Source organism: Lissotriton helveticus, chromosome 4_1 (assembly GCF_964261635.1).
Source record: "Lissotriton helveticus chromosome 4_1, aLisHel1.1, whole genome shotgun sequence".
NCBI lineage: Eukaryota > Metazoa > Chordata > Amphibia > Caudata > Salamandridae > Lissotriton > Lissotriton helveticus.
In genome coordinates this window covers 1,135,731,089-1,135,754,583 of record NC_136063.1, presented here as the reverse complement: position 1 = coordinate 1,135,754,583, position 23,495 = coordinate 1,135,731,089, and the positions used below count along the sequence as shown (strand labels likewise).

The following is a 23,495-nucleotide window of genomic DNA, read 5'->3' as shown; positions in this document are numbered from 1 at the left end:
AGCATGAGGAAAAATAATTGTATTCAATTTGAGAAACTGAACAAAAATAAAATACTGAGTTAACCAAAGAAGTTTCACAGAGAAGCTTGACTGACACTAGAGCCAGCTTTCACATTAGAATCAAGGGAATAGTGTCCTGTGAAAGTGTGGACTTATTTAAAGCAGTCGCTTTACATACGACCATCTCCATGGCCCTTTCTTATGCACCTACACTCACTGCAGGGTGAGAAGCAAAATACATACAGATGATGGGCAGAATGCAGAGCACATCAAACATTTGCCCCCAGTCAAAAGATCTGGGTTAAATCCTTTGTTCTTTTGCTCACCATGCCACCCCAGTTTGCCTCAAGGGAACCGTTCAGACTGAACAGCCAAGACAAGACTGGAAACAAGCATCCTGGGACCGGTTTCAGGGCATTAGCCCGCATCAGCCAAGCTAGCTTGAATCCAATGGCACCAACTGCTGAGGGAATTTTGAGGGTCATTCTGGGCTTACAGCGTAGTTCTCTCTCAATGCTGTTCTTTGCCCTCGAGCTGATGCTCTCTTTGAGGTTCAACCCCAAAGGGAAGAACCTCGAAGTGTGAAACAAGAAGATCCCGAGGTGTACTCTTAATTGTACCTGTGGGTTTCTATGGGGCCCCTGGAGACAACTGTTCTCCGAAGTTGGAGTTGTCAAAGGACATGTAATCAAGACTACGTTCCTAATGGCGCACCTGCCTATATTATATTTATGGAGGCAAGGGGAAGGAACAACTGCATTCCGCCACCAGAGTCACCCTGGGGATATGGGAGAGGGCGACTAGGGCAATAGGTTAGACGCACACACCAACGAAACAGACCCCAATATGGCACTGTTCCTGGCTGTAGGAGCTACACAAACTGCGTGGGTTCCAGAGATGGAATGACATAGGTATCTCCGTACTGGGGGACCTGGTGAAGAGAGGGGAACTAAAGTCCTTCCAGGATTTGAGGGCGGAATATGGGCTGCACCACACACAATACTATAGATATGCGCAGCTGCGACATGCATGGCGGGCAGAGGAGGCTTTGGTGGGGCCACTGCCGGAGTATGCCCCATTGGAGGGACGCCTGTTGCAGGAACATATCCCGAGCAAGGCAGTCTCCCTGACTTATAAAATCATTGATCAATAACATACCGGATGGGCTAGTAAAACTCAGAGAAATATGGGAGCAGGATGTAGGGGAGATGGATACGGTGGATTGGGACATAGCCCTGATGCACCCAAAGGGAAGTTGCCATCAAGTCCCGCCTACGACTTATCCAGTATAAAATTTTGCACAGGGTCTATTATGATAGGGTACGCTTACACCGTATGGGGAGGGCTGGCGACACACAGTGCCTCAGTTGTGGTCAGGAGAGGGGGGATTTCTACCACATTACTTGGCTGTGCCCTGACATACAGAACTATTGGACGGAGGTCCTGAGGGAGATGGGGGCAGTCCTAGAGGTCACCCTACCGCTAGATCCCAAATTGGTCCTGCTGGGCATAACGAATTATGTCGACTTGAGCCGCCCACTCCTGATCTTTGCGGTTTTGGCCTTGGGCGTAGTTAGAGGGATGTGGCGAAGGCATGGGGAGCGCCTACCCCGCCAAGGCTGGATGAGTGGTGGTGGGGCATGGCTCTATACATGGCGGCAGAGAGGCTCACATACAAGGCATGGGGCTGCCCTAAGAAGTTCAATAGTGTGTGGGGGAAATGGCGCCGATATCATGGCTTGGATGGGGGACTGTGAACCAGGGTGGGAGGGGTGTGCGGTTGCTTGGGCTGGGGGCGGATTTTTCTGGGTATGTGTTCTAGTGTCTTGGGGTCCTTGGAGAAGTAATCTAAAGCTCGAAGGAGTGGAGGATGAAAACATGATTTTGTGGAAGGGGGGAAGTGGGCGGGGAGACGAAGGGTGGTGTTTGATGATCTTTTGTGACATGCCAGTTGTGTTCATGCACTGTAAAAAGCAAATAAAAATATTATTTTGTTAAAAAAAAAAAGACTACGTTCCTAATGGGTCCCTGAGCTACCAGTGAGCCCTTCTCTTTCAAGAATGAAATAAGTATTCATGACCGCTTCAAATACTGGCCTGCAACATTGCTCAAGAGAGCTTTGGCGCTGAATTCTAAGATGCACATACCCCCAACATTTTTGCTGACGGACAGTTTGATTCCTTGTGATTCCTTCATGAGCAAAGATTATAGATCCCATGTTTGTCTGACTGCAGGAACTTGCTGCTTGAAATTTTTTTAAGGGAGTGTTCCGCTGCCCATACCTCCCACCCTTCCCAAGTCATTCTCATAAGACTGCCTCAAGCTAACAATCGAAGGTGGAGTGGGTGACCTGGTTCAATGTGGACTTCGGGAAAGGAATAATGCACCTTCTCAAAACCTTTACTTTGAAGAAAACACTATTTGGAAGGTCCACACCCAACACTAGACAGCAGGAGTGTGCAGAGCATGTGATCTACATAACAACATTCTTCAAACCAGAAGCTCTACTACAGAGAGGTGGTGGCACTTAAAGATGGCTAAATGATGATCTCCTGATGTACATTTAACATGTGCATCTTATCACCTGCCTAAGAACACAATACCTTAACCTTACCCCTTGTAACTTCCAACAATTCCAGCTGTCATGGAAAGTTATCTGAATATACATTTACCATTTGCATTACAGGATGTAGACCTCTTTATTTTCTACAGTTTTCTTTCAATTCTATCTAGTTTAAGTAGATGTTAATGGCCTCATGATCTTTACAACCATCTACAGGACACTCATACTCACACCAAACCGTTTGTACAATCGTAGAACCCAACTGTAAATCTACAGTTAATCTGTATTGAAAGTAGCAGAAAGATCACAAAGAAAATCCAAGAGGAGCAACCGGGAATGGAAAAGTTACCGACAAAGAAAGGATGCGTTTCAGTACTGCGAACCTATCAGGTTTCATATGTCTTTATTTCGAGATATTTCATCATAAAAGACATCATAAAAAAGTATCCATAAAAGTACTCAATACGTGAAATACAGAATTTTCCAACATAAAAAACTATTCTCTATATAGATAAAACCTTATATACAAAAGATAATTCTTCACACACAAGTGATCACAATATACTAATTTACACAGATCTAACAAATTCATAAAACATGATTAAATTTTGGTTAAAGACGAACAAGAGTTCATTAATACTAAAAACTATCATTAGTTCAGTAAATCAACTAACTTGAGGGTGTCTAGCTCTGAGGATCCAAGCCCATCCCAGAAATGTTGCTACTGCTATCGACACAATCTCAGATGTATTGGTTCTTAATAGCCATAGCGCCTCTGCACCCACACGTGTTCTCATCTTGACACATACTGGTTTTAGCCATTTTTTCCGAGGGGCTATGTAAGTAGGGCAGACAAAGAAGATATGTTCTATAGACTCCTTCTGGTCAGTGCACCAGGGGCACTTATCAGATATTTGACCACGCCACTTATTAGTAAAGAGCCTCACAGGGAGCGTTCCGACTCGAAACTGATTATAGAGCTTTCTATCAATGCTTCTAGTAATAGTATCCCAATAGTCCTCTAACTGGGGATCTAGCTTATGTACCAAAAACCGACCAGTCAAAGTAGTGGACTCAGTTGACGCTACAGAATGATGTCTTATGGACGCCCAATAAAGAGATTTGAATTCTTCTTTAGATGGAAAGACATTGTTTCCAGGGTCCGACCACTGTAGGCTTAAGCCCATGTTACCCAGTGTGGACTTCACATCTCTTAGCCACGGGAGATTCCCAGATCCTAAAATTGATCTAAGATCCGAAACCTCATTGGCAAAGAGACAATTCCCGAGTTGACCATATTCTCCTCCACAATGCTACCATCCTGAACCTTGCTACATCTTTAATGGAGTGACAACCCAGGTCGAGCAAAAGGGGTTTAATTGGTGTTGATTGGGGAAGATCAACTAAGTTGTGTACAATTTTGTTTTGGATTCTAACCAATGGGGATAAATCCATGATGCCCCATAAGTCCGCACCGTACAGGATTGCTGAACTTATTTTCGCATCATAGATTTTTAGTGCTGGCATTATCCTTTTAGTTAGTGATAGTCTTTGTTCCTTTACTAAGCAACCTGTTAACCTAGCAAACTTAAGACAGAGTGCATCAATCTGTGATTTCCATCTCAACTTATAGTCTAAAATTACCCCAAGATAGGTCATAACTTCCACCTGCTCAAGTTCGATACCATTCAAACTAACATGGCTCTTCAGCTGCCTCTTTTTCGTTAGAACCATGAATTTAGTTTTACTCACGTTCACCTGTAACTCGTTAAATTTACAAAAATCCTCAAACTTGTTTATCGCTAGTTGGAGGCCCTTTTGTGATTTAGAGAGGATAAGGGTGACGTCTGCAAAGATTAATAATGGAAACATTGTACCGCCCAATGCAGGAGCATCTGTGTGTGTGTCTGCAAAAAACTACAGAACTTGGTTGATGAATAACAAGAATAAAGTTGGAGCAAGGACACACCACTGTAACGCCTCGTGTCACAGGGAAACGCTCAGTCACCTGCCCCTGTCTCCCCCATCTAACCAATGCAAAATTATCCTTGTGTAATCTAATTACGATGTCCAGGAGTTCTCGAGGCATTCCCATGTTTCCTAGGGCAACCCATAATTTATCTCTTGGGACAAGGTCGAACGCGGATTTGAGGTCCACGAATGCTGCATATATGGTTCCTTCTCCCAGGATTACCACCTTCCAGTATATCAAGATAAACCTGAATACCTGGTCAATTGTGCTGATATTAGATCTAAAACCAGCTTGCATCGGGGAAAGGATTTTCTCATTCTCCATCCAGACCAGTATTTTAGCCGGCACCATCCTTGCTATGACTTTCTGTAGTGCATCTATTAGGCTAATAGGGCGATAGTTCCCAGGGGACGAACGGTCCCCCTTTTTAACAAGCATTAGGAATGCATTAGGGCTCGGGTTTGTTTTAAGTTAGAGATAATGGCATTGTAAATGGCAATGTGTTTTAGGCACTCTGCACTACCACTCTGCACTACCACTCTGCACTACCACTCTGCACTCTGCCTACCACTCTGCACTACCACTCTGCACTCTGCCTACCACTCTGCACTACCACTCTGCACTCTGCCTACCACTCTGCACTACCACTCTGCACTCTGCACTACCACTCTGCACTCTGCCTACCACTCTGCACTCTGCCTACCACTCTGCACTCTGCCTACCACTCTGCACTACCACTCTGCACTACCACTCTGCTCTACCACTCTGCACTACCACTCTGCACTCTGCACTACCACTCTGCACTACCACTCTGCACTACCACTCTGCACTACCACTCTGCACTACCACTCTGCACTACCACTCTGCACTACCACTCTGCACTCTGCACTACCAATCTGCACTACCAATCTGCACTCTGCACTCTCAATCTGCACTACCACTACCACTCGCACTCTCAATCTGCACTACCACTACCACTCGCACTCTCAATCTGCACTACCACTACCACTCGCACTCTCAATCTGCACTACCACTACCACTCGCACTCTCAATCTGCACTACCACTACCACTCGCACTCTCAATCTGCACTACCACTACCACTACCACTCTGCACTACCACTCTGCACTACCACTCTGCACTACCACTCTGCACTACCACTCTGCACTACCACTCTGCACTACCACTCTGCACTACCACTCTGCACTACCACTCTGCACTACCACTCTGCACTACCACTCTGCACTACCACTCTGCACTACCACTCTGCACTACCACTCTCCACTCTGCACTACCACTCTGCACTCTGCACTACCACTCTCCACTCTGCACTACCACTCTCCACTCTGCACTACCACTCTGCACTCTGCACTACCACTCTGCACTACCACTCTGCACTACCACTCTGCACTACCACTCTGCACTACCACTCTGCACTACCACTCTGCACTACCACTCTGCACTACCACTCTGCACTACCACTCTGCACTACCACTCTGCACTCTGCACTACCACTCTGCACTCTGCACTACCACTCTGCACTACCACTCTGCACTACCACTCTGCACTACCACTCTGCACTACCACTCTGCACTACCACTCTGCACTACCACTCTCCACTCTGCACTACCACTCTGCACTACCACTCTGCACTACCACTCTGCACTACCACTCTGCACTACCACTCTGCACTACCACTCTGCACTACCACTCTGCACTACCACTCTGCACTACCACTCTGCACTACCACTCTGCACTACCACTCTGCACTACCACTCTCCACTCTGCACTACCACTCTCCACTCTGCACTACCACTCTGCACTACCACTCTCCACTCTGCACTACCACTCTGCACTACCACTCTGCACTACCACTCTGCACTACCACTACCACTCTGCACTACCACTCTGCACTCTGCACTACCACTCTGCACTCTGCGCTACCACTCTGCACTACCACTCTGCACTCTGCACTACCACTCTGCACTACCACTCTGCACTCTGCACTACCACTCTGCACTCTGCGCTACCACTCTGCACTCTGCGCTACCACTCTGCACTACCACTCTGCACTCTGCACTACCACTCTGCACTACCACTCTGCACTCTGCACTACCACTCTGCACTACCACTCTGCACTCTGCACTACCACTCTGCACTCTGCACTACCACTCTGCACTCTGCACTACCACTCTGCACTACCAATCTGCACTCTGCACTCTCAATCTGCACTACCACTACCACTACCACTCTCAATCTGCACTACCACTACCACTACCACTCTCAATCTGCACTACCACTACCACTACCACTCTCAATCTGCACTACCACTACCACTACCACTCTCAATCTGCACTACCACTACCACTACCACTCTCACTCTGCACTACCACTCTGCACTACCACTCTGCACTACCACTCTGCACTACCACTCTGCACTAACACTCTGCACTAACACTCTGCACTACCACTCTGCACTACCACTCTGCACTACCACTCTGCACTACCACTCTGCACTACCACTCTGCACTACCACTCTGCACTCTGCACTACCACTCTGCACTCTGCACTACCACTACCACTCGCACTCTCAATCTGCACTACCACTACCACTCGCACTACCACTCTGCACTACCACTCTGCACTACCACTCTGCACTACCACTCTGCACTACCACTCTGCACTACCACTCTGCACTACCACTCTGCACTACCACTCTGCACTACCACTCTGCACTACCACTCTGCACTACCACTCTGCACTACCACTCTGCACTACCACTCTGCACTACCACTCTGCACTACCACTCTGCACTCGGCACTACCACTCTGCACTACCACTCTGCACTCTGCACTACCAATCTGCACTCTGCACTCTCAATCTGCACTACCACTACCACTCGCACTCTCAATCTGCACTACCACTACCACTCGCACTCTCAATCTGCACTACCACTACCACTCGCACTCTCAATCTGCACTACCACTACCACTCGCACTCTCAATCTGCACTACCACTCTGCACTACCACTCTGCACTACCACTCTGCACTACCACTCTGCACTACCACTCTGCACTACCACTCTGCACTACCACTCTGCACTACCACTCTGCACTACCACTCTGCACTACCACTCTGCACTACCACTCTGCACTACCACTCTGCACTCTGCACTACCACTCTGCACTCTGCACTACCACTCTGCACTACCACTCTGCACTCTGCACTACCACTACCACTCACACTCTGCACTACCACTACCACTCGCACTCTGCACTCTGCACTACCACTACCACTACCACTCGCACTCTCAATCTGCACTACCACTACCACTCTGCACTACCACTCTGCACTACCACTCTGCACTACCACTCTGCACTACCACTCTGCACTACCACTCTGCACTACCACTCTGCACTCTGCACTCTGCACTCTGCACTCTGCACTCTGCACTACCACTACCACTCGCACTCTCAATCTGCACTACCACTACCACTCGCACTCTCAATCTGCACTACCACTCTGCACTACCACTCTGCACTCTGCACTACCACTCTGCACTACCACTCTGCACTCTGCACTACCACTCTGCACTCTGCACTACCACTCTGCACTCTGCACTCTGCACTCTGCACTACCACTACCACTCGCACTCTGCACTCTGCACTACCACTACCACTCGCACTCTCAATCTGCACTACCACTACCACTCGCACTCTCAATCTGCACTACCACTCTGCACTACCACTCTGCACTACCACTCTGCACTCTGCACTCTGCACTCTGCACTCTGCACTCTGCACTACCACTCTGCACTCTGCACTCTGCACTACCACTACCACTCGCACTCTCAATCTGCACTACCACTACCACTCGCACTCTCAATCTGCACTACCACTCTGCACTACCACTCTGCACTCTGCACTACCACTCTGCACTACCACTCTGCACTACCACTCTGCACTCTGCACTACCACTCTGCACTCTGCACTCTGCACTACCACTCTGCACTCTGCACTCTGCACTACCACTACCACTCGCACTCTGCACTCTGCACTACCACTACCACTCGCACTCTCAATCTGCACTACCACTACCACTCGCACTCTCAATCTGCACTACCACTCTGCACTACCACTCTGCACTACCACTCTGCACTACCACTCTGCACTACCACTCTGCACTCTGCACTCTGCACTCTGCACTCTGCACTCTGCACTCTGCACTCTGCACTACCACTACCACTCGCACTCTGCACTCTGCACTACCACTACCACTCGCACTCTCAATCTGCACTACCACTACCACTCGCACTCTCAATCTGCACTACCACTCTGCACTACCACTCCGCACTACCACTCTGCACTACCACTCTGCACTACCACTCTGCACTCTGCACTACCACTCTGCACTACCACTCTGCACTCTGCACTACCACTCTGCACTACCACTCTGCACTCTGCACTACCACTCTGCACTACCAATCTGCACTCTGCACTCTCAATCTGCACTACCACTACCACTCGCACTCTCAATCTGCACTACCACTACCACTCGCACTCTCAATCTGCACTACCACTACCACTCGCACTCTCAATCTGCACTATCACTACCACTCGCACTCTCAATCTGCACTACCACTACCACTCGCACTCTCAATCTGCACTACCACTCTGCACTACCACTCTGCACTACCACTCTGCACTACCACTCTGCACTACCACTCTGCACTACCACTCTGCACTACCACTCTGCACTACCACTCTGCACTACCACTCTGCACTACCACTCTGCACTACCACTCTGCACTCTGCACTACCACTCTGCACTCTGCACTCTGCACTACCACTCTGCACTCTGCACTACCACTCTGCACTCTGCACTCTGCACTACCACTCTGCACTCTGCACTACCACTCTGCACTACCACTCTGCACTACCACTCTGCACTACCACTCTGCACTCTGCACTACCACTCTGCACTCTGCACTACCACTCTGCACTCTGCACTACCACTCTGCACTCTGCACTACCACTCTGCACTACCACTCTGCACTCTGCACTACCACTCTGCACTCTGCACTACCACTCTGCACTCTGCACTACCACTCTGCACTACCACTCTGCACTCTGCACTACCAATCTGCACTCTGCACTACCACTCTGCACTACCACTCTGCACTCTGCACTACCACTCTGCACTCTGCACTACCACTCTGCACTACCACTCTGCACTCTGCACTACCACTCTGCACTACCACTCTGCACTACCACTCTGCACTACCACTCTGCACTACCACTCTGCACTACCACTCTGCACTACCACTCTGCACTACCACTCTGCACTACCACTCTGCACTACCACTCTGCACTACCAATCTGCACTCGCCAACAGACACAGCAGACTCGTGGAAAATTAATGAAGTGACCTAGAGGCTGAGGATGGGATACTCCGCTACCATCGAGTTCGTAGAAGAACAAGATTACATACAAAAAACAAGCAGCACAGAAAGCATCACTTTCGCGATCGCAATTGTTTAAACAAGCAGCACAGAAAGCATCACTTTTGCGATCGCAATTGTTTAAACAAGCAGCACAGAAAGAGATCACTTTCGCGATCGCAATTGTTTAAAAAAAACAGATCTGATGCATGTGATTCTCTACATTGCTGGCCGGCTGCTCATGCGCGCACACAGAGCTGAAGGGAAAAAAAACACAGCAGTGCACACGCTCCCAGCACCATCTGCCTTCAATTACCGGCACCTCGGACAGCTGGTAATTGAGGATTTATGTATTCTTCTGTGCGTGTCCGAACACTTTATGCAGGAAGTGGACATTGACAAATTCCTAAGTCCTATGGCGTGCTGCCTTACTTAAACACAGCCTTGCCTGGACCAATTACCATGCACATGGCAAAATACCACACGCAAAAAACGCGCGCTTTCTGGAATGTGGCAGCCCGGACCCCTTTCAGAATTCTTTTTTTTTCTAATACATAAGAGCTCGGAAACTCCGCCCCCACTTCGTGGTGACGTAGGCCCGAGCCCTAAAAATGGGTAGGATTTCGGCCCCTTTCCATGAAACTGGGATCCGGGCCCCGTTTGCAATAGCATTGGCTAACGTCATAATGTATGGGACCCAATTCAACAAATCATACTTGAATAAGTCAGCCGGGACGCAATCCATACCTGGGGCTTTGCCGCCTTGGACCAAACTCAGTGCAGATTCTACGTCTTTGCTCGTGAATACTAAAGACGTGCTCAACATTAAAGGCTCTGAAGAAGGGCTGGCCAATACATACGGTTGTTTCAACTCTGAGCCCCTGAACTGTGATGCATCGTGCTCAACCCAGTCCTCAGCAGGAACATGATTAGCCGGAATTTGAGAATCCATGTTCCCGCCCCATTTTACAACCTGCCAGAACTTAATCTGGTTAGAGGACCTGCATGCATCATATAGATCCTGCCAGCAATTATCGTCCCATGTTCTCTTAGCTACCCTTTGGGCTTTCTTATACGCTGATCTAGCCATTCTAATGTCAACTACCACTCAGGATTTTATGGCTTTAATCAATGAACAATGAGCCTGTCGGCAAGATTTATCATACCATTTGTTCCCTGCCGTTACAGAGACTGTTCCAGGTTTAGCAGTTTTTGTAAAAATTGCTTTCAGAGTATCAAACAGCTGCTCATGGAAATCACTAATGTGCATTAAGTATCCTGGGGTATTAGACAGTGCCCGAATAGCACTCCAAGAGGATGTGAATTCATGCAAGACCCAATCTAGGATGGCTGGGTGATCTAATACCCTGCTCCATCGGACCCTACATCTATCATTAGTCAGGATAGCCTCAGCTGTGGCGCAATTTGTAGCCCTGGAGCGCCCGGGACTATCCTCCAATTTCAGACTTAAGATCAACGGGTTGTGGTCACTCTCTGGACGTGCAGAAACTAACATATCATCTAGCAGTGACCAGTACTCAACTTTAATAAAAATATAATCAATTCTGCTTGTACTTGTGCCATTATCGAAAGTTGCCCGACCATTTTTATCAGAGAGTGAGCAGCCATTTACTGCTCTCAGCCCCCAGTCCAGGCACATTCCCAACCAGTGAAGAGCTGCCTCAGTTCCCCTTTTTATTGGATTTAAAAGAAGTTGTGGGACATTCCATAACTCATCATCTTCGGCATATATATCCTCACTCTCACTATGAAGCGGTTCGAAGGTACAGTTTAGGTCCCCAGCCACAATTAAGAACTTGTCTCTTCCAATTGAATCTAGGAACGAGTCTAGCTCTTCAATGATTGTCGGACATCTCCCACCAGGTAAACCCCGCGCGTAAATGTTGATAATAAAGATGTCCAGATGATTTACTTTACTGAGCTTAATCCCGAGAATATCAGGATTTTGCACTGTCAGCTCTGTCGGCCTATTGCTGAGGTGCTGACGGACCCAAATGGTTAAGCCGCCAGACGCTCTCCCTTTATTTCCCTGTATGGCAGGTTTATAAAAATTTAGAAACCCCACACGAAAAATTGCGTTGGTAGCCCAACTTTCTTGGAAAATTATTATATCATACTCATCTACAAAGTCTGTCCATTCACTAGAGTCCAATTTCCCCTTAAGCCATGCGATGTTCCAAAAAACTATTCTGAGCTGGGGATCCTGTGTGGGCTGTTGGCTATCTTCGCGGGCCCTTATTGATTTGTCTATGAGTTCATTACTAGAGGAACCCCGGGGAGACCTTTCTGCTCCGTAGCCTATGGCCTGTCGCACCCTTCCCACCTCTGTAGATCTGCCATGAACGGGATCACTGTTATCCACCACCCCAACCTCTAAAAAGCTAGAACCTACTGGCTCCGTTGCCGAGCTTCCGAGTCGAATTTTACAATCAGAGTTAGACGAAAGTCAATCTACCCCCTCCAAGCCTTAAAGGGGTTCAATACGATTAAACAAATAAGGGTAGTGTGAGGTATGTATGCCTCGATTAGAGGGAAACCTGCCAACTGGACTTTTCCATTGGAGCTTTGGTGTATGGAAATAAGGACCACAGAGACCTTTTGGATAAAAGTACTGTAGGCCTAAAGATTGTATATCGCCCACCCTACCAAATCTTGGTTCTCTGCGAACAAAGTCAACCACCCAAGGGTCCCTAAAGTTAATTATTACACAGTCTCCCTCTAAATCCTTTGGACAATGTCCCACCCAACTAACTCTTCTAATATTTAAGATCTCTGAATTGGAGGAGGGGGGAAGAGTCCTATTCTTGTTCAACCAAAAAGAGACTTTGTTTTCCAACTCCCTGTATGATTCCGTTTTATCCCTCCCAATTACTTGAACTCCTGTCAAAATAATAGTATAGGGAGCAGACTCAGGGGGTAGATTAACACATGGGAGACACTGTTTACTGGCCTCTTTCCCCAGTTGGTTTTTCTCTTTCGACCGATTGCTGATATCTTGTGAGCTTGGAACAGGCTGCATACTAGGCGCCTCACCCTCCTTAATATCCCTACCCCTGGGCTTTGCCATTGGAGTATTTCGGTTGGGCTGGTTCTCTGGACGTAATTGACCCAACTGGAAGTTCGATCGTGCAATTGGGACTGGGATAACTGCCTTAGCTACATAACTAGTCCCTTTTACAAGGGGGTCAATAGAAGGAACTATGGGGCTATCCAATGCTTTTACTAATTTATCCAAAATGTTCGTATTAGCTGTAACTATATTCTCCAGCTGGTCAAGTTTGGAATTGATCAGCCTTGTTCGTTCCAATAAGGGCAGCATCAGGGATTTAACAAGAACTTCCATCTTACCCAAAAGCCCATCCTCTGTACTATGAATGGGAAATTGATCAATACAATTCGAGGGAGCCATTGTGATATTAGTGGGGCTAGTTAGATCGTCAGAGGGCTGTGTTCTACTATTTCTTTTTTTAAATTTTTACAGCACCACCTTTCTGGTGACCACCCCCTCTTTTTCTGGTGATGAAAGGGAAAGACAGCTGAAAGAAACAAGACTGAGTGCATTAAAAAGGAATTAGCTAAGAAGGAACAGGATCAACCACAGTGGTAGGATTAGTATGGCACAGTTTCAACATTTAGAACATTTCGATTCTAAGCCCAACTCCTGTCTTCAGAAATCCAAACCTGGACAATAAAGAATTCATTCAAATAAAGAATAAACAGCTTTGGGGTTACTCTTTCTCTGGTAACCTCCTGATACATTTCAGCCAACCATGAAACCTGGAGAAAGAGTTATATTACTTGTAATATATTCTGCAGGAACTTTCACCTACCTGGGTGATCACATTCATGCTTTCTTGTGCAGGGGTTTTTACACTCTGGTGGCCGGGTACCACATGCAACAGGAGGGAAAATAACAGATTCCCCACAGTAGCATGTTAGTTCATCAAAGCCTATTGGAGAATAAGAAAACAAAATCAAACACCACCATTATTTTACCATACATTTCACTACTTTTTAATAAGTATAAATTGAGTTAAATTAAATTAGATAATAATTGCAAAACCATAGCAGATGAACTAGTCAAATATCTGGTTGTAACTGGCAAAACAGAGGGATTGATGGGAAAAGCCGCACTAAAACACAGAGTAGTAATCTTGATTTATTAGAACAAAATAGCATGATAACAAGATGTATGGAGTCAATTAAGCTTTTCTCGAGAATTATCTACATTTTGTTTTTATTTTTAAAGCAAGAGAGGCCAGTTTCTTCAGCGTAACATGGTATTTACATTACTTTCCTACAACTAAACTGCTGCTAGGAGCTCTGTTTGTTAGAAGCACTTGCTTTTCTCTCCCCTATCACTGTATACAATACTTATTGAATAATATGGAAGAGCTAGTAAATGTCTTTTGTTTGATTCAAGGATGCTTAAATTTAACTTTCTTATAACTTTACAAATTAGATATTACGTAGAATAGCATATGAAGTCAAAATACTCCAAGGTCACTGGAAACATTCAAGTCAATCACAGTAATGGCTACCGTGCTTTCGGTCAGGTTTTTTTCCAGTGTAATAATGAGTTGACCACAAAAAACTAAATCACAGGGTCTAAGCACTTTGACTGAGGATTAAACAGGAATGCACATTGGATAATCAGAAGACAAGCACAACCAATCCTGCCTCCACTGCACAGACAAACTAGCACATAAACTTGGGAGAGCAGATGGACTATCTGGATAAAGGAGTGAATAATGGACTAGACTAATACAAGATTTATTATGGTAAGTAAATTGAACCAGTGCCTACAAACCTTTCTCAGACCACTTATTACTCCACTGGAACGCCCCTTTCCATCTTTCCTCCAGTCCAAATTTATCTCTGATTCTGCGAGCTCTTCCTTCAGTCCAACAACTTTTCTGGTTCTGCTAAATACTTACACCAAGACAGCCCTCCACTGGATGCAAGTTACAAGTAGCTCTTCCAGTCCTGCTTTCTTTACAAAATTCTGAACGTTTCCCAGAAGAAAATGTTGGGTAACGTGGATCAGAAAGTACAAAAATGAAAAACAGAGGCTAAAGCACTCAGGTAATGATGCAGTGTTGGATGCCTGGCCTCATGCATTTCACACTATATTATTTGCGCAGTAGGTTTAAGTTTCCGTGTTACATGCATATTTAGATAAGTATGTTGGGGTCTACTCTCAGAAACTATAGAAGCACTTTATTTCTTTTAGCACCGGTATGGGTTAAAGTGCATCCCGACAATGCACACCGTCCATTAGTCTAAGAAGAATCCTATCAGTATTTTTGCTCTTATTATTTTCACTTTGAATACTCAAAATGAGGGCGTCGGGTAATTCTGTACTTGTTCAAAAGTTTCAACTTTTTATTTCAGACACCTAATAAAAGATTTAACATGTCAGAAACACCAAAACCAACCGTGAATGCTGAATGTTGTTGCAAATCTTTTGTGATTAACCAAGAAGTCAACTGCTGTTTGCACTTAGGAAATCTGCAGTTCAGCAGTTGGCTAGCTAAATATTTAACAATTACATGTGTCTTTACTAAAATATTCAGAAAAACTTGCCTTAGATCTGACTGTCCCTTCATAAGCTCCATGAATTTATTTGACCAGATACAATAACCAGTTTCTCACTTATCAATAATGCCATATTTTACTCTTACATCTCTTTTTGCAGAAATTCACATTTCCCTGTCACAATCCTTATGACACTGGGAAGTTTTCCTTTCTCCCCATTTCTATTCTTCCTTTGGATGGTATATGTCCTATTTACATTTAAGTTCATAGTATTTATCTTTATTTATACCTCCACATATCACAGGCTGCTCTCTATCTGGCACGTTAAGACTATGAATGCATTTTGCAATTTTTGGATAACGTTGAATGTATTCAAACTTACCCGCTGCCTGTAGGACATTTTTATATGTATAGGGAACTTCTGTTATACAATGAGTTAGGCATGTAGGTATGGATCTGTATTGCATAAGTCTGAATATTTTGTAACACAACATTCCTTTAATATGTACAAGCACACAACTTCACTTCATGTCTTTTAGCAGGGGCCTTTTGTTGGTTTTCCAAGTGGATCACTACATACATGTCCTAGCCTCCTTTAGTACTAAGATTTCCATACAAAATCCTAAAATAAATTCTCAAAAATTGAACAAAATACAAACTTTGTTTTACATTGCATTAAATATAATGTTTAAAAAATAACTTTTAAATTAACTAACATAATACTTTAAGTTATAGCTTTCAAATGTAAGCCCAAACATAATTCAAGCCTTAACGCAATCACCAGGCCTAACCTCCATCCTTACCCTAAATATAACACTGAGCTTATCTGTACCCCTCTCGATGTTTTTAAACAAAAATTCTAAGATTTTAAGCATTCCAAATTTTTGTACATCCATATTTTGATTTTTTAAATGATAATGTTTCAAACTTTTATTTGAGTCTCACTCCAAATATTTAAAACACCAGCACAGCTTGAGTGGCTTATCCAGATAATTACTTTCACATTTTGATCCCTTTCACCTTTCTCTGGTTCACTGTACCCTACTCTGGATATATGTTACTAAACAGTAGTGCTTAAAACTAGGAACATTGGGGGAGGAGCCAAGCTCGCGAGCGTAATGGTCGCCTTTTAGCTCGGCTCCCGCAGCCCTCCGGCCTGATCATGTATCCTGTATAATATCCTGTCCGGAGACGACACATTATCGGAGAATCGGAGAATCGGAAACGGAACACCTCGCTTGTACTCACCATTTGGCCCGGAGGTTTCGACGTGCAGCGGCTCCGAAGTTGTGCCCTCCGCAAGACCGGGGCCTCCGTGGAACCGAGACCGGGACCTAGCCTGTGGGATCCGACGACTGTCGGCCCCGGTCGAGAGAGTGAACCCATGATGAGAGCCGTTGTGCGAAAATCCCGGCAATCCTGATCCGGGCCTGCCCTGGTGACCGCGCGGCTGATGTGGGTGAGATGCACCGGGGACTGCTTCTGTGAAGGGGTCCTCCCCCCGCCGCTGCTTTGTCCGGCGGCCCTGGACCTCTGCGCCCGGACTCTGCTTGTTGGGGGCGCCGGTGCTGGTGCTGGCGGAGACCCGCACTGGGCGGACATCCTTTCGGCACCAAGGCTGCCATTGCTGGGAACCCCCCGGAGCTCTGTGAAGTCCTACATTTTTGAACTGTTTTTTGGGGGTCGCGGAGGGCGGCGACTGGGCTGACTTCGCGAAATGGCGGCCGACCCTCTGAAACATGGATCGCCTTGTGGCGGCGGGCTTGGGTTGCCTAATTGCGCGGGGGTCCGGTCTGGTGAGCGTGAGCTTACGGTCAGAGATATCCTGGAAGCTCTGAGATCCCTGCGCGCATCCCTGGCACCCGATGTCCCTGTGAGTCCGCCACGATCTGCCGCCATTTTGAGCAGCCGTTTCTTCTTGCCGCCCTCTTGTTTCAGTGACTCCATTGCCTCGCCCCCCTCGATTGCTGCAAGTGTTGCTGCCGCTGATCGAAGATCATTTAGTGTGCCGGTGACTTTGGAGCTCCCTGTTTTTCGAGGTTCTGACCCCGGGGACTTGGACATTGTGCCGCGGCCCTGTTCGGCTCGGATGCCTAGAAATATTGGTGGACTGCCGCCTGCACCTGCTCCGATGGCTTCGCCTTTGTCTATTACAGAGACCCCCTCGCCTTCCCAGGCGGCGAAACTGAACTCCTGTTCTTTATCACCCGTGCTGCGCTTGCTGGTGCATTTAAACTCTCTGCTCGGACTTTGGCTCACTTGCGGACCGATTTACCCCCCATGTCTACATGGTAGTCAACATTTTTTTCGATTGTGTGCTGGTCTTGTATTGAGTATCTCATTTTACATTGTCATGTGGTGGGTGGGATTTGTGGTTCGGAAGGGATGGGGGTGATATGCACGACTCCTGGTTGATTATTGGTATACGACTTAGTGGCGCAGTTGTTTGTACCCATGGAGCGGTGGGAGGTCCCCTCCTCTGTAAGTTTTATGGCGCTTGATGGGGTGTCGTCCTGGTCTGTTTTTGCTGCGATTGTCTGGTTGGGCGGAGGGTGGCGGCCGACCATATTGATTTCTGTTCTTTTGCTCCTCCTTCCTGTTTTCCTTATTTCTGTTTCTGTTTCTTTTTGTCTCGTTCTCTCTTTCTTTCTTGCTATATTTCGGGTTCTGGTTTAGGGCGACAGGCACGCTGTCTCAAGGGTAGGCCATAGCCTTCTACAGGGGTGCAGGGTGGGCTGGGTTCTATTTGTTGTTTGTTTTATGGTTCTATGGCCCTTTTCTATCTCTTTATAGTAATGCCGCGTCTGTCCCTGCCTCCCGTGGTGTGTTCGGGGTGGGGTGTGTGGCGTCGTTACCCCTCCTTTTATGGTTCGGTTGCTTTTTTTCTCGATTGCTGTACCCTCACTGGTGCTGATACTCCTGTTTTCTCCTGTACTCCCGCCACGGGACGCCTATGTCGGCGTGTCCTCTTTCTTTCGTTTTTGTATTTCATTTCTTTTTCTCATTGTTCCGCCTTGTCCTCCTCCCCTCCCCCTCTTTCCCCCCTCTTCCCCCTCTTTTCCTCGCCCCCGCCCCCCTCCCTCCTTTTTCCTAGAGGTCACTATGACGGGTTAGTTTTGATGTAATGTTTCTCCGATCCCTCTGTTCTGGCTTAGCTGTGGTTTGAGTGGTGGGCATGTAACGATGATAATGCTTAAGTGTCGATTATGTCTAAATTATCCCGATTTTCCTGTGTGAATTGTGTTGCCTCTCCTGTATTGCGGCCCCATACCCCCTTATTGTCGCTGAGGCTGGTTCTGGGACTTCGGACGTCTCTATATTGAAAGTGAGCCTGTCGTACGCCTTATCCCCATATTATAAAATTAACCTTTTTTGCTCCTGTGTCTTGGCCCTTTGGTTCCTAGGTATATTCTCCCCTTTTTATGATTGTATTGCCTCTGCTTCTTGCTGATTGACTCTGTAATGTTTGCCTTGGAACCTCTGATTGCTTTACGTATTGCGGCCGGCCGATTTGGTTGTAGGCCTAGACTTGTATATACTTTTGACGCTAATAAAGGTTTAAAAAAAAAAAACTAGGAACATTTCAAACAAGCAGTGAAACTAAAGTACAAGTTACTCACCTTCAGTAATGCACTTTTTGCTAGAGACTATCTAGCTGCGGATTTCTCACCTTTCGAATATTCACCAGGCGTCAGACTGGCTACTGAAACTTTTCAGCAGTACCTCAGCAAGCCAGAAGGTGGCGCCTTGCACCTCCACACTGACACTTTTATGCTCTGTAAATCAAGTGTGAGCCTATAAAGGCGCCACTCTGGAACAGTGACGTCAGTTGCTTTTGAGACTTGCCAGACGCAGAGCCCAAAAGCCAATTATTAGACAGTGTGCAAATTCCTAGACTTGGGATCTTATTAATGGATAGAGTCCAATAACAGAACGTGGAGGATGGGAGGGTCAGTGAGGAATCTGCTGCTGGTAGAGTCTCTACCAGAAATAGCCTTATGTAAGGTAAGTGACTTTTTTTTCTGAGTGACACTTCTGGTCGCAGATTCCTCGCCTTTTAGATACCAAAGCAATACCTATTCCGAGGCAGGTGCATGAATGGACTCAAAACAGAAAGTCATGCACAAATGAGCAGTCAAATTGGTCCTCCAGGCGAACCGGACTGTCCAGGCACTAATGCTTTGTAAAACATATGGAGAGACGACCATGTGGCTGCCCGACAAATGTCTAGCACAGACATTCCGTGTGCTAATGCACTAGTACCTGTGGCCATGGTAGAATGAACATGCACTCTTTCCGGAGGCTGTATTTTGGCCAATAAGTTGCAGAACTTAATACAGAGCAAGATACAATTGTAGATGGTTCTCATCTGCAGGGACTTGCCCTTTTTTGTTCCAGAGAACCCCACAAAGAACTGATCATCCACCTGGTGTTTTTTGTACGATCTATGTAGAAGCTCAGCGTTCTCTTGGGATCCTACAGATGAAGTCTCTCCTCCTCTTTAAAGTGGTAAGGCGAAGCATAGAACGTCATCAGGGTGATGTTCTGAGCGACACTGAACAACATCACAACCTTCTGCAGGAAGAAGTCTGGAGTCTGCAGAGCCAATTTGCCTGGGAAGAAGGAAGAGTATGATGGAGTGGCACAGAGCCTGAATCTTACACACACACTCCCCCCTTCTCCCTCTGTTATGCCTCAATGGGACCTTAATATACTGCTGGCTTATCTGATGTGCACTCCGCTTCAGCCACTTCGCAGCTGACCTTTACGACTCTTTACTATCAAAACTATCTTACTTATTTACTCATTCAACTGAGGTGGAAGAAATGAGTAAGAAAGTCTTGATAGCAAAGCGACATAAAGGACAGCTGTGAAGTGGCTGAAACTGAGTGCTATCTGATAATCCAGGACTAGATTAAGGTCCCATTGGGGCATGACAAAGGGAGAAGGGGGAGATGTGTTGCAGCCCTTTCAAAAATAGCATCGAACTGATGACCTAAAAAACAAGGGCATCTGTCAACCGTAAAAAGGCTGGAAGGAAACCGTTAACTGTACCCACAGCAAAGCCTTTCCAGACAGGAGACAGAAAAAATAACAGAACGTCAGACAACTTGGCCCGGAGAAAGTCAATCTGGTGCATCAAGCCACAAATTTGTCCCAAAGACATGTGTTGAATATGCTACTTACCAGTATGCATCTGTTCTTGGCATGTAGGGCTGCTAACATTCATATCTTAGCATTAGATCGCCGCCTAGTGTTGGGCTCGGATGATCGCACATTGTTGTCCTGGAAGAGTCTTCGAAGTATCCTGAGATAGGTGGCTCCTCCCCTGGACTACAGTGCGCATGGGCATCGGCTCCATCCCCAGATTGTTTTTCGCCATTGTGGCAGAAGATGGAGTGAAAAGTGTAAAGGATGTCCATGCTAATGAATAAATACAATAGTATATCTGCAGCTGCGACAGGCACCGGGGAGGAGGGCGGGCGATATGAATGTTAGCAGCCCTACATGCCAAGAACAGATGCATACTGGTAAGTAGCATATTCAGTTCGAGGCATGTGGGCTGCTAAATTCATATCTTAGCATAGAATACATAGCAGTCCCTCCATCAGCGGCGGTTGCCCGTGCCAGCTGCAGAAACCTGAAAAAGTGTCTTCAGAACAGCCTGTCCTACAGCAGCTTGCTGCTTGGAATGCACATCAACACAGTAGTGTTTTGTAAAGGTATGTGGTGTAACCCACGTGGCTGCTCTGCAAATATCCTCTAAAGGAATGTTCCCTAGGAAAGCCATGGACGCCCCCAGTTTGCGTGTGGAGTGCGCTCTGGGGGGTATTGTTAAAGTGCGCTTGGCCTTTTGATAACATATCTGGATGCACTTAACAATCCACCTGGCTATCCCTGCTTTGGAAATCGGGTTGCCTTTGTGTTGTGGTGCGAAGGCAACAAAGAGTTGTTTTGTTTTTCTAAAGGGTTGTGTTCTGTCTATGTAGTACATCAACGCCCTCCGTACATCTAAGGTATGGAGCATTCTTTCCGCCACCGTTTGCGGGTTTTGAAAGAATGCTGGTAAGTCAATAGTTTGGTTTAGATGAAACTGTGACACCACCTTCGGAAGGAATTTGGGGTTAGTGCGTAGCACTACCCTATTTGGATGAATTTGAATGAATGGCTCTTGGATTGTGAGCGCCTGCAGCTCACTGACACGCCTCAGAGACGTAATAGCTACAAGGAAAGCTACTTTCCACGTAAGGAACTGGAGTTCACACGAGTGCAGTGGCTCAAATGGTGGTCCCATCAGTCTGGTGAGAACGACATTGAGGTTCCACACCGGAGCTGGCGGTGTTCTTGGGGGAATGACTCGTTTCAGACCTTCAAGGAAGGCTTTAATGGCGGGCACTCTGAAGACAGAGAGGTGCTGCCTATTCTGGAGATAAGCCGCTATGGCGGATAGATGTATCCGAATGGAAGTGTACGCTAGATTGCACTTGTAAAGATGCAACAGATAGCAGATGATGTTGGGGATAGATGCATCTAGCGGGTTGATGTCATTGGCTGTACAGTAAATGACAAAACGCTTCCACTTTGCAGCATAGCATGCTCTAGTAGTTGGTTTCCTCGCCTCCTTGATGATGTTCATGCATTCCGGAGGTAGGTTAAGGTATCCAAACTCTAGGACTTCAGGAGCCAGATCGCCAGGTTGAGCTGTTGCGGATCTGGATGCTGAATTTCTCCATGGTTCTGCGTCAAAAGACTGGGCGTGAGGCGCAGTCTTTGATGCGGCACCACTGAGAGTTCGAGGAACGTGGTGTACCAGGCCTGGCGCGCCCACGTTGGAGCAACTAGGATGAGAGTCATCTCGTGCTGCCTTAGCTTTCTTGCGACCAGCGCTGGCGGAAAAGCGTACGCAAATTTGCCTGACCAGTTCATCCATATCGCATTCCCCTGCGACTGTGGGTGAGGGAACCTGGCGGCAAAGTGTTGGCATTTTGCGTTCTCTTTTGTGGCAAACAGGTCTATTTCCGGATGACCCCACTGCTGGAAGTACGGGTGGAGGACAGATGGGTGTAACTCCCACTCGTGCATTTGATGGCTGTACCTGCTGAGCAGATCCGCCATCTGATTGTCCTTTCCTGGGAGGTGTTCTGCCATGAGGAAAATGTTCCTCTGAATGGCCCACTTCCACATGCTCTGAGCCAGATGAGACAGCTGTGGCGAGTGGGTGCCTCCCTGCTTTTGAATGTAGTACATCGCGGTCATGTTGTCCGTCCGGACTAGCACGACTTTGTTGCACAGATGTACAATGAAGGACTTGAGCGCCATGAAGATTGCCATCAGTTCCAGATAGTTGATGTGCATCTTCTGTTGCTGCGTCGTCCATAGTCCCTGCACTGTGTAAGTGAGCACATGAGCTCCCCATCCCTGGAGAGATGCGTCCGTTGTCAGGACAATCTGCGGCACAGGCTCTTGGAACAGTCGGCCCTTGCAAAGGTTGTGTGGAGTCCACCAATGCAGAGAGTCGTATGCCCGACTGGTAACCAACACTAGGTCTGTCAATTGCCCACGAGCCTGTGTCCACTGATTCGCTAAGCACTCCTGGAGCGGGCGCATATGTAGCCGTGCGTGAGGGACTATGAAGATGCAGGAGGCCATCATGCCTATCAACTGCATGAACACTCTCGCTGGAAGCGAGTGTTGTGGCCTGAACCTTTGGATCAGAGCCTGCATGCTCTCTCTCCCCCGGCGCAGCTGAGCACAGCGCTCTCGCCGGCCGGGAGATCGCGGAACCGCCATCTTGGGGGGAGGCAGGGTAGCGCTCCAGCTCCTGGACGCCTCCCGCCCTCCCTCACTATTTAAGTTCCTCCGCCCCTTGCCTTTACAGATTACTTGCTATCCCCTGAGGCGGAAGCCGGGGGCATCTTTCTTTCTTTGTACTCTGTGATTTTAACTCTGATTGAGAGTGTG

General features: G+C 47.1%; 1 protein-coding gene across 1 annotated transcript in view; it reads right to left on the bottom strand.

Annotated features, from left to right (window-relative positions):
- The window catches only part of NFX1 (nuclear transcription factor, X-box binding 1), a 1,119,153-nt gene that overhangs the window by 351,426 nt on the left and 744,232 nt on the right, over positions 1 to 23,495 (bottom strand). The window contains exon 14 of the mRNA XM_078687738.1: positions 13,826 to 13,945. Coding sequence (XP_078543864.1) covers positions 13,826 to 13,945 — 120 coding nt within the window. The remainder of the gene's footprint in view (positions 1 to 13,825; positions 13,946 to 23,495) is intronic.